Source organism: Lissotriton helveticus, chromosome 8, assembly GCF_964261635.1.
Source record: "Lissotriton helveticus chromosome 8, aLisHel1.1, whole genome shotgun sequence".
Lineage (NCBI taxonomy): Eukaryota > Metazoa > Chordata > Amphibia > Caudata > Salamandridae > Lissotriton > Lissotriton helveticus.
The window spans coordinates 461,375,233-461,388,048 of record NC_136069.1 but is presented as its reverse complement, the minus strand read 5'-3'; the positions used below and the strand labels follow the sequence as shown (position 1 = coordinate 461,388,048).

Genomic DNA, 12,816 nt, shown 5'->3' with positions numbered 1-12,816 from the left:
AAAATGTGCATTCTAGTTAATAAAAAAGATATTAGAATAACACTGAAAGTGCAAAGGATTGTTTATAGTGAGAAAAAGATGAGCGATACACGCTTGTGTTAGGGGATTATACTTGATTAGAGGGAAAAAATGAACAAGGGAACACTGCAATCATGCTGCATTTTGCTTGCCATAAAATGTAATATTTTATCTATGCGAGGATGTATACCTATTGGAACATTTTTATTGATCAGATTTATAATATGGTGAAAAATAAAATGCTATTCGTGAATGTGGGACTCATGCACACTTTGTTGGAGTGAATGGACAGGAAAATGCGAGTAACAGCATAAAAAGAGGTCACAAACAATGAAGCCATGCCCCATTCACTTGAAGACTTCCGCACTCCATGAGTACTTTGCTGTCAGGTGGCCAGTTTCGAGGAACCATCACAGTGGCCACAAGAGTTAAATCAACGCACTGGGAAAACCCATCTTAGGAGGAGGAGGACTAGCTTTGAGGAAAGCGTAAAGCACTGCAGTTCACTCCCAAAATGATCAAAAACAACCCTGATGGTGGCAGACTCACAGGATCTTTAGTTTATTTTCCATAGGCAAGCGTGGGATATGAGCTCCTTTTCTGATGCAGCTGAATGCGTGTAAAGTCAGGCTAGGCAGTGGCACAGGCCTCTAGCCTCTGCAGCAATGCACTTTTCAATCAGTAACACTCACTCAGCTTGGCCTCTGTTCTAGAACTGATATGGTATGTTCTCATCCGACAAGACAGTATTTTCTTCCTCCGCTTCACAGCAACACAAGCCTTTTTCTCAGTACTTCGATTGAAAACATATATGCTTGTATGGTGGCAGCTGAGTATCAAGCAGCCACTCAGAAATGGCACAACACACACTTCTTTTGGGATCCAATTATGTTCAAGAGCATCTTGCTTAAAATGAATTTGACCTCTTGGATACAAGCATGCTATAATATACTCACAGCTCTGGCCTCAAGTTGATGGCAGACGTCCATTTAGGATCACCATGATTTGTGGATCTAACTCAGTCCTAAAGAAAGTCATTTATGTGTTGTGTCCTTCGGCAAGAGCTGAGTGAGGAAGTGGCTATGGGTACTCACCACACCAACCGTGATCAGGTTTTAACAGTGTCCATGTACTGCAGCTTTCCTTCAGTACATAGGCCATCTGGGCAAACTAGTCTTAGCAAATGAGGGGAGCACAAAGGATCCTTCTGTATTTACTTATTTTATTTATTTACGAATACATACAGCGCATAGCTGCCCCAGCATTGGGGCATCCCAGCGCTACCCAAAGAACAAGTGCCTATAGTTCGCTCCACCAATCAAAAACAATTACGCCGGAAAGAGACAGGTCTTTATAGCCTTTCGAAAAGCCAGATTGTTCTGAAGTCCTCTAATGGAGATCGGAAGGGAATTTCATACGTGGGCCGCCTGAACCTTAAAAGAGCGGCCACCAGCTCTGGTTCTTTGAAATCAGGGGTACAGACCAATCCCGAGTTGGCAGAGCGCAGAGGGCGATTCGGAACTATTGGACTAACAGATCCACTAAGATCGGAGAGTCTTCTTGCGTCAGGATTTTGTGGGCTACATACAGAGACTTAAACTGGATTCTTTTAGCTATTGGTAACCAATGAAGCTTAGGCAAAATATTAGATACCGAACATGACTTGGGGAGTGCCAACAAAGCACGTGCAGCAGCATTCTGAATTCTTTGGAGGTGTAGAATACAAGATGTGTTGGTGCCTAGATAAAGGGAGTTGCCATAATCTAACCTGGCTAAAATTGTAGCCTGGAGAATGGTTTGGCGGATTTTAGGTTCAAAATATTCAAGCTGGAGTTTCAACCCCCTTAAAGAGTCCAAAACAGGACCCTGCAAGAGCTTTAGATTGGGTATCAAAAAAAGGATCACTATCTATCCAAAAACCTAAATTCTTAACAGCCTCTTTAGGCAGTGACGCTGGTTTGAGTTTATCAGGCCAACACTGTTCTGACCAAAGAGCACTGTCTCTCCCTAGCACAAGAATTTCCGACTTGGCAGCATTAAGCTGCAAGCAATTTGCTGTCATTCAGTCAGCAATTGCTAACAAGTCCTCTTTACATTTGAAGAGATTGTTTTTGCACTTTTTTGAGAAAGCAATGACTAGCTGGGTGTCATCGGCATATGATACCAATGACATCCCTCTATTTTTGGCTACCATTGCTAGGGGTTGGACATAGATGTTAAAAAGTGCAGGGCTCAATATCGAACCCTGTGGGACCCCATGCTTAATGGCATACGCCTGCGAATCGTAAGGTGGCATAGCAACTTGAAAGGTTCTGCCTTCCAGAAAAGAACGGAACCAGGCAAAGGCCCGCCCCCTAACCCCGATATCCTGCAGCCTACTTAAAATGATGTCATGGGAAACAGTGTCTAAAGCGGCACTTAAATCCAACAGAATTAAGGCCGCAGAGTTCCCGACATCTAGGCTGCTACGGATATCCTCGGTCACAGCCAACAGCGCCGCTTCTGTGCTGTGGCAGGGGTGAAAACCGCTTTAAGAGGGGTCAAGGATTTTGTTATGCTCTACAAATTCAGCCAAGACTGCATTTACATAGGATTCTGTGGCCTTAGCTAAAAAAGGAATCTGGGAAATCGGGCGAAAGTTACCCGGATCCGAAGGCTAAGGAAGGCTTCTTTAGAAGAAAAATAACTTTTGCATGCTTCCATGTTACAGGCAGTGATGCAAGGGACAGTGACAGATTAATCAATTCTCTATCCGCTGGAAAATTGCGTTGAGAACTTGACGAAGTTGGTCTGGTCTCAAAAGATCGGCTGGGGAACCCGATTTGATTTTGAGACAGAGGGATTCAGTCTCAGAGAGCAAGAGTGGGGGAAAAGAACACAACGTTGGTTCAGAAATCATTGACCTGTCCTCAAGCTCAACTACTCGATCAGTGTTGGTCCTTAGTTTATGGCGATACACCAGACAACCCATCCTGGCTGAAACAATAAGTGCAGGGATGGGGAGAAAAGTGAACAGCACAGGGAAATGATGGTGGACATATTTGACAATTATTTTAATGTATATGCAGTCTGTCATGTCAACCAAGCCTTGTTCGCGGTTCTACAAATACAATAGGGGACTCCTAGCCTGATGGACCTGAGGCTACCCTCTACCCACAAATACATCACAATTATGCTACAAATAAACAGACTTTCATACATCTCACATATGGGTGAAAGTGTGGGGTAAAAAGTTTGCAATCTACCTACATAAATTCACCTGGAAGGGCCAGTTAGTAGCATCTCAATCTTAGGGTACATGTTAAAAGACCTGAAGCAAGCTACTATTAATCAGCTGCCATCAACTCTTAGTTGTCATGACATGTAGATGGAAGTCATCAATCCTAAAAGTAGTACTACTTTGGGTGGAGGACAAGTCAAGGGACACAGGAGCAGGGAAGTCCTTGAGCCATGAACCTCATCTTGCAGCATTTGTTTAAACAAGGGCTCCTTCTGTCCCACAGTAAATGGGGACAATATGCTTTTACTTACACTGAAGAAGCAGTGATAGCAGACTAGTATTTAGCAAAGAAAGTGTAAATACAAACGTCTAGATTGTGTAAAGAAATACAATGACATTAACAGGAAAATAATATGCCCAGTCTGAGTCAACTGTCAATGATTCAGGAATTTTAAGACTGAAGTAAAAAATGACCGGGGAAAATCTGAAATAAACCATAGCGCAGATTAAACATCCATGCAAAATAACGTTGCAGGTAAGGAAAATCTTTACGATTACATTGTACTTAAGAGGAATAGTTTTCAAATAACCTAATACACAGCATTTTACATAAAAGGTGACCTCCATTGGAGGTATGTAGCCATATTAATTTTGCAGTTGAAATATATCTGCAAGAGTCTAAAATGTAGTGTATGTTGAAATACTGAAAATAACGATACCAGTGTTCAACACGGTCTACTTAATTTAAAATTAAAAGCAATGTTATGTCATGTTACAGAAACTTCTAAAGCGCACGGTTACCCAAGTGTGACTTGGCGCTGCAATAGCACAGGCTGAAACCATTTTATAGTTGTCAAACTCTAATCTATTTATTTTTAATAACTGAAATTTCATATAGTTACTTACATTGAAGTACGCCTTGAGAGTGTGAGAGGGCTGGTCACTTGCATAGGCTAAACTATTCATTAGGTTTTGAATGGTATTCATGGCGGTCCTACAACACAAAAAACATACAAACATCAAATTCAAGAAAGGTAACATTTTGTGTTACAAAGGTAATTTCTGATTTGTTTTCAGACATTTTGAGGATGAAACACTTTATGTCTTTCTCAAAAGTCTGTTCAAACATCATAATGAATGGGTGTCCATGGTTGGCAAAATAAGGAAAAAACAGATCTACACAAATTAAATTCTAAGTGAAGAATGGTACAATAAGCGAATCAGAACTGTATGTTGGGTGTTTCAATGTATCACTCTTAAAATTCACTCTACCATTTAAATGTTAGGCAAAGCAGACTACGACAAAATGACAATACCTCTGCAGATACTTTTGAAACTAGTGCCTCCACTCTCCCCATCACACTCTCATGTCGGAAATGGCTCACTCTATCCAATCTCAGGCTTTTTCATGCAGAGTATGGTGGTGTGGATTCACAGATAAAACATCTGACAATTATCGCTCCAGCAACATCTTTCCTATTACACAGTCTATCAGGGAAAGTCCACCCAAGAGGGTGCTAGGCACATACCTTGCTAACTGGCAAGGTAGGGTTGGGGAAGGTTAGCAGATTTCCCTGCTGCACTTCCACTACCCGGTCCACTAGTGGGACACAGAGTGGAAGAGTACTTTGATTGTGGACTCAAACTCTAATGTGCATTATCTGTGGGGGCAATTCAAAGAGATGTGGGTAGCCTATGCCAAAGTAGCCACATTCACTAGAGGTAAGGATGAGAAAATTCGTACCTTGACCTCTGATAGGATCACCCCTACGTCTCTGTGTCACTGGCAGAGTTACAGGGGTTTAACCAAAGGGAAGGAGCATTAGGAATCAATGGGAGGGAGCATTAGGAATCTATGCGAGACATTGAGAGCAGAAGATGTCGCTCTCTGCACTTGACCCTACCTACTGGTGGCCAGCAGCCCCCTGCTTTTCCCCTGTGTGATGCGCTTCCTCAAGGTTCAAGAGGAAGAAAGCCGCAGGGTCCACCTCTCCAACTCCTAACCTTAGTCCTAATGCTTGCCATCCAGTAGCATGCAAGCATCCCAGGCCTATTACAAGACTTATGGTGTCAGCCCTGGCTTGTTGTGGGAGCTATTGGTATTTTGTGCCACGGCCGGCATTATAGTGGCCACTTCTGACATAATGATACCACAGTCATGTTATGGGCATTCTAGGAATCATGGCTGCCATCACTGATCCAATGATAACCTCCAACACATAGCTGTGGTCATACCTCTCTTAATGGTGGCGAACCCTGGCACATTGACAGCCCTGGCAGTACTATCAGTATTCCTACCATATAGGTGCATGCATGGCAGTATGGTAAATATATCTGGCATAATGATGGCCATCTTAAAAATAGCAGTGGTTCTCTTTGGCACATCTGTGCCCAGACCTGACAAAGTATACCCTGATATAATCTGGGCATCCTTGGCACCGTGGCGGCCATTATTGGTGTAATAGCTGTTTACCTTGCTCACAATGACCCTGTCATGACGTAACCACATTTGGCAAATTTTGAGCATTTTTGTGATAATGCTGGCCCATCATAGATGAGGTTGGGCTATCCTTTTCATAATGATAGCTACGTCTTAATTGCAGCAATACCTAGAGTATAAAGGACATTGCTCGTGTATGATGGGCACATAAGATGAAAATCTCTGACATTTGGTGGCTTACTGCAAACTTATGATGGCCATTCTTAACATGTGCTGGTGATATACGGTCATTTGAACAGAATAATCCAAGTCAGAGAAAAATATAGGTCAATACTTAACGTAGTGACGAGCTTATGTTTGGGGTCAAAACACGAATGGATTGAAAAAGAAAAGCTAGTGCTGGAGGAGAAAGGGAGTTACTTTGAGGCAATAAGGAATGGGAAATGGCGAGAATTCAAGTGCTCGAACTGATTGTGAAGCCACCGCTTTTTTTCGTGGCGTTTTCTTCGAGTGCACGTGGCCACAGGAACGCGCTTTTGGCCCATACACTTTCATGGCCATCTGTTCCTCAATGTCCCTCCCACCCTTCGTTTGATCTTGCCGCGAGTTCAGGCTAATGGCCCTCCCTTCTCCCCCAGCACAGAGCGCGCATCGCGGCCGCACAGCACATCAAAGAGCTTCTCCCAGCGTGTGCTGTGCGGCTTCTCCTCCCCTAATTATGTGGCCGGCCGTACTTGTGTTTCCCGGCCGCTTCCCGGCCACTCTTGTATTTAATTAGCAGCAGCAGCATTTCTCCTGCGCCAGGCCACATCAAAGGCTCTGTGCCACTTTCACCCACACAGCCACACTTACAGACACGCAACACCACTCACACCCACGCAAGCCCACTATCATCCACGCAACACCACACTCACCCACGCAACGCCACTCACCCAAGCAACACCACTCACCCAAGCAACACCACTCACACACGCAACCCCACTCATCCACGCAACCCCACTCATCCACGCAACCCCACTCATCCACGCACCCCACTCATCCACGCAACCCCACTCATCCACGCAACACCACTCACACATGCAACGCCACTCATCCACGCAACGCCACTCACACACCTAACGCCACTCATCCACGCAACGCCACTCATCCACGCAACGCCACTCATCCACGCAACGCCACTCATCCACGCAACGCCACTCATCCACGCAACGCCACTCATCCACGCAACGCCACTCATCCACGCAACGCCACTCATCCACGCAACGCCACTCATCCACGCAACGCCACTCACCCATGCAACGCCACTCACCCACGCAACGCCACTCACACACACGCAACGCCACTCACACACGCATTGCCACTCACACACGCAACGCCACTCACACACGCAACTCCACTCACACACGCAACGCCACTCACCCACGCAACGCCACTCACCCACGCAACGCCACTCACCCACGCAACGCCACTCACCCACGCAACGCCACTCACCCACGCAACGCCACTCACCCACGCAACGCCACTCACCCACGCAACGCCACTCACCCACGCAACGCCACTCACCCACGCAACGCCACTCACCCACGCAACGCCACTCACCCACGCAACGCCACTCACCCACGCAACGCCACTCACCCACGCAACGCCACTCACCCACGCAACGCCACTCACCCACGCAACGCCACTCACACACGCAACGCCACTCACACACGCAACGCCACTCACACACGCAACGCCACTCACACACGCAACGCCACTCACACACGCAACGCCACTCACACACGCAACGCCACTCACACACGCAACGCCACTCACACACGCAACGCCACTCACCCACGCAACCCCACTCACCCACGCAACCCCACTCACCCACGCAACCCCACTCATCCACGCAACGCCACTCACACACGCAACGCCACTCACACACGCAACGCCACTCACACATTGTGGGTGCAGATTGTGGGTGCAGATTGTGGGTGCAGATTCAGAGTGCAGATTCAGAGTGCAGATTCAGAGTGCAGATTCAGAGTGCAGATTCAGAGTGCAGATTCAGAGTGCAGATTGTGGGTGCAGATTGTGGGTGCAGATTGTGGGTGCAGATTGTGGGTGCAGATTCAGAGTGCAGATTCAGAGTGCAGATTGTGGGTGCAGATTGTGGGTGCAGATTGTGGGTGCAGATTGTGGGTGCAGATTGTGGGTGCAGATTCAGAGTGCAGATTCAGAGTGCAGATTCAGAGAAAACTCAGCAGCACCACCACCATTGCAATGCAATAGGTCTCGTTTTAACGCAAATTTAAGCTATAGGCCTTGTAAATGACAAAGCCTTTTATTTATGTTCCAAAAACCAGAACGCAAAAATTAAGGGCATTATCATTTACAATGCTAATAGTTCAGACTCGCGTTATTGCGAGACCTATTGCATTTCCAATGCTTGTTGAAGATGAATCTACGCCGCTAGACATGTTTAGCACACTAAAAAAGTATTACAATATTTCATTAGTGTCGTCCTTCAGAACAGCAAATAAACTTTGGCTTTTTGACATATTCTTTCAAAGACCACTATACCAGATAGTATTTTACCCTATTCCCAGTAACTGCTTTTTGAAGGGATAACACTTCAAATGTGTCTTCTATCAGCTGACCTCTCAATACAGGACAATCACAAAACAGATGTAGGTGTTCATAGAAACCTAATAAACACAGACTAAATGGTAGCCCAGAAAAGCAGAGCTACATCCCCAAATCTGTTTCAAATAAATAATTTTCACAAAAAATGTTTGGCAAGATAAGTTATAGCCTTACTTCCAAACAGAACCCGATTACCGAAAACTGAACTATTACCTTTAATAATCGTCATAGGAAACAAATCATATCACAAAACAGTGCAAGTAATGAGATAATAAGTAGTAGAAATAGGATCTTTAGAAGTCACAAATTTACTATCTTGCGTTTATTGAATTCTCTACTGCAGTGTGAAACGAGCTAAATGCAGGAGGCCCCATTCTTCTCTACACAGAAAGTATGGTGATTGGCCAATAGTTGGTAATGGTTACTAAGTAAATGCTTAATATACTTTTTACCACCATCTCAGGTTTCCCGCGGACCAGTAGTGTTATTTAGTTGTCACTGAGCCGCAGGGGTGACGGGCGTTTCACTACAGATGGAAAAAGCTAAGGATTATAAATTGGACGTCTTCTCTTTCTTGGAAGAGGCTCAACCTGATGCGCTCTTCCGTGCAGAGGCTTCATGGGGAATCGTGTCCTGACATCGTTCAAGCTCTTCCCCCAAACTTAACATTATTGGTTTTAGGACCCTTCACCATGTCATCTTCATTTGGACATTTCAAAAAGTTGACATTTGCAGTTATATGCTGCTGTTGCAAAGAACAAAGGGATCATGGGTTGATCCTGTGGAAGACATACACAGACTTTGGGTGTACATATCTGGTACTGACACAACTTGCACGGTGATTGAATGGAAGTCTGTAAAACTGCATGAGACTTGTTTTCTGTTGAATGTTGGCACCAAGCCAATATGTGCTGCTTGATTTGCTCTAACTACATGTGGTAGTCGACTCAAACCATACAAATCTCCCTTCACAGAGGCAAACTGCTTGTTATGTTAAGTGTATGAAGCTCTTAATGTGTCTCATCGTTGTAGAACTAACTTCTTGTAGCACACCACTTAAAGTAGGTTGCAATATTCCACACAGATACTGCAACAGTGTACCGGAATGATCGTGTGGCCACCAAATTGAGTCCTGGCAGGATTTATGACTATTAGTTTGATTATTGTGCAATTCCAATTTTTTTGATTATATCCCCTTTTTCGATGGTGGCATGGTGTGGCATTACAATGTAAAAATGTCACTGGGGACTTGTGCGATGTATGGTTTGCTATGTTTAAGAAACATTTGACAGATCTATCTACTTAAAATATAATAAAATACTAGTTGTTGATTTTTTTGTTTTTTGCTGTCATGGTAGACATTTGTGAGAAACATTACCTACTTGCAATTTATTCATAAATAGAAATCATATGAATGTTTACATCGTAAAATATATGATGGAAGGAAAGAAAAGGAATACATATAGAAAAGGAATACAACACATCTTTGATTTTGTTAGTTTTGATTTTATTTAAAAAAAAATAAAACAGGATGTAAAGCAAACTAAAATAGGAAAGGTCAGTCATTGTGAATGAGACCATTATTGAAGAGCCAACATTGTTTGAAGTCCACTGTCCAAAATACAACAGGCATCAGAAAGGTAAATGTGTCTAGAAAATAGTCCACAGAGTGAATGGTAGTCACACACTGGAGGAAATTAGGTTTGTGTCTCTTGGTGGAGGTGGTGGTCTTTCCATTCTCTCCTGGTGGTCCGGATGAACGTGTGCTCCTTTGGGGGGGCTGGTGGATCCACAGTTGCAGGGATTGAAGTGACTGTAGGTGTTGCCTCATGTGACAGGGCATGCCTTTCTTTGTATATGATATGTGCCAGCCATTCAATAACAGTAGAGTGAAGAAATGTGAAATTAACTAATCTAAGACACAGCAGGCTAAAAACCAGACATTTACACAATTTAGGAAGTTTAGCATTAGTCATCATAATAAAACTGCAGAGTAAATTTTTCACTTATACTCTGCATACATTAAACTTTTCCCTCAACAAACTTTGATTTGTGCAACTAATGACATCAATTCAATTACATGACAAGAAAAAGCCAACATACAAAACTTCAAAACATTGAATTTACAAAAGAGAGCGTTAAATAGAGATTGATCTATAAATGACACTTTACCATATGTGAAAAAAGTTTGAAAAGGAATAATGAGCAGAATTAAATTGCAATATGACTTTCACAAAACCGAAACAAAGCATTCCCTATGTCTAGTATCTCTGCAAAAGTATGTACCACCAACACAAAAGAAGCATTTTTCTAATGGGGTCCCAAAATGGCAAATTCAACTATTTTCAGTTGAATGGTCAAAGCCAGTGGTATTTTATGAATCTACATATAGGCCAGCATCAGTGAATTGAGGAAGGAGCCAATGGTTCACCCTCTCATCGTTATTTTGAATGTGAGGGGCAGTTTCTCATTCTTGAATAGACTTCAGAGCCTGAGCCAAATAGTACCTCCATTCTGCTGTGATACTGCCTCAGAGGCAAGGAAAAGTCATTCCCGTATTGTGAATACGCATCAGGTATGATGTTCAATGTCATAGGACAGGCCCTGTCAGAAGCCGGATTCACAATTGCAGTCGGATCTGGAGTTAGCGACTCTGAGGCCGGTGGTGTCACTGCTTTGGGAACAACTGGCAGGGAATGCGGCAAAGGTGTCAGAGCTACCCGACAATGGAGGTTGAGGTATTGGTGCTGAAGAAAGACCACTTGGCGAAAGATAACTGGGGATCCAGAAGAATCCATGGGGCCCAAAAGAGGTCCTTAACAATCTAGAAAAATGTCAGAATGGCCTCCTTAAAGGCTGCAATTTGAAGTGTAGTAAATCAAGGCCTGAGCAGCTTAGGGTGCACCGATTCCAGAATCGGAGTTGGGTTTACATCGAGCACGGAGCAAGAGTTCAGCCTTTGGAGCACCGAACAGGATAGCTGAAAGGCCGCAGAACCGCATTTAGATTTCAACTGGCCCCTCAACCTTGTCTTGGAATTAACCTACGAGGGAGAATGGGAGAGAGTCCATTAAAGTGCCTTGCAACTTGGACCGTGACCAACTGCATTTCTTGCACTTGGCATCGTAGAGTTTGGCTTTACGATTCAGATGCATTAGGATTAGGGAGTACCTGTCGCACGTTCATGGTGCAGATAACAAGGGCAGACTTTATGTAGATCAGTGACAGACATCTGCTTCCAGCAGAAACAGCATTATTTAAAACTTGTTATCTAAGAAGGAAATATTGCTGCACACTGAAGAAAGGGCTGAGACCTAAGTGCTGAACTCTGGATCCAAGTCAAAGGGTGCAGAAAAAGAACTGATGTCAGCACGCATGCATGGCACCTATCAGCTTCTGTGTTATAACACGCAGAATTGGATAGATTTGACACGGAGGCCGATGGTGCCCCCTACTGGAACATGGGATCCTTTGCAGAGTTCAGCCAGGCACCTTGGGAGATTTGCAAGGTGAGGAATCTGCGCTTAGAAGTATCAATCAAACTAAATTCAAGCCAGCTGGAACCTCTTCAAAAGCACATGGTTCTCAGTGAAGTCAATTGCTGGGTAAAAACCCAGCAATACCAAACACCTAAAAAATTACTATCAGTCAGATCGAAGATAGTGGTAATTACTACTTTCATATTTTTTAACATTCTTTGTCTGAAAGGGACAGATTTAAGATGTCTTTATTTTTGATCAATGGTTCAAAGTGATCAATTCCATTTAGTCTGATGGGATAGGGAAGGGGGAAAATATATGATAGTAGTTAGATAAATCAGACAAGATCACTGGTGACTTTTTAAAAATAAAAACATTTTTAAAAAATCACACTCGCTATTTTCAAGCATCCTGTGATCACACCTGCCAAGTGGGAGTGATTAATACCTTCCTTGATAGAGGTGCCAACCACTGGCAGAAAACGTAATTCTATGTCCGGACCAGAGGTGAGGATTTTGCTTATTCTCTATGTTTGGTTTTCACAGCCGCCATTTCACAATATCAATCAAAAAAAGTACCTTTGCCACGAACCTTAGGGAAAGTGAAACAACACAACATTGCCCAATCAGCATAAGGCAAGTCCCTTTATAGTACTTTCACTGTGTTCACGCCCACTCTTTCTTAAGATAAGTGCCTCCACAGTGTTCTGCATGTTTTACTGTACACATTTATCATTAATGGCATTGTTTATGGTGTGATCTGCGTTTTTTCCTCACTTATTACTACAGAGGGTGCCGTAGTATTGGACTTTCAGCATTCCTCACCCAGCGCTGGTGTTTGAATTTAGTGCAGGCATATGTGTGTGGGAGGAGCCTCTCCACACACTAGAGGTCAGACTATAGAGTCCTGGAAAAACACTGCATCTGCAGTGCAAAATTCTGTTGCTGTGACTGCTGGTCACATCGGGAGCCTTGAAGCCCCTCTGCTCCTTATCTGCCCGCTATTCAACAAACACAAAGGAAACCCTACTC

General features: G+C 43.8%; 1 protein-coding gene across 1 annotated transcript in view; it reads right to left on the bottom strand.

Moving 5' to 3' along the window:
* Positions 1-12,816, bottom strand: part of RB1 (RB transcriptional corepressor 1) — a 1,127,005-nt gene that overhangs the window by 781,248 nt on the left and 332,941 nt on the right. The window contains exon 12 of the mRNA XM_078657333.1: positions 4,145-4,232. Within this exon, the coding sequence (XP_078513459.1) occupies positions 4,145-4,232 (88 nt within the window). The remainder of the gene's footprint in view (positions 1-4,144; positions 4,233-12,816) is intronic.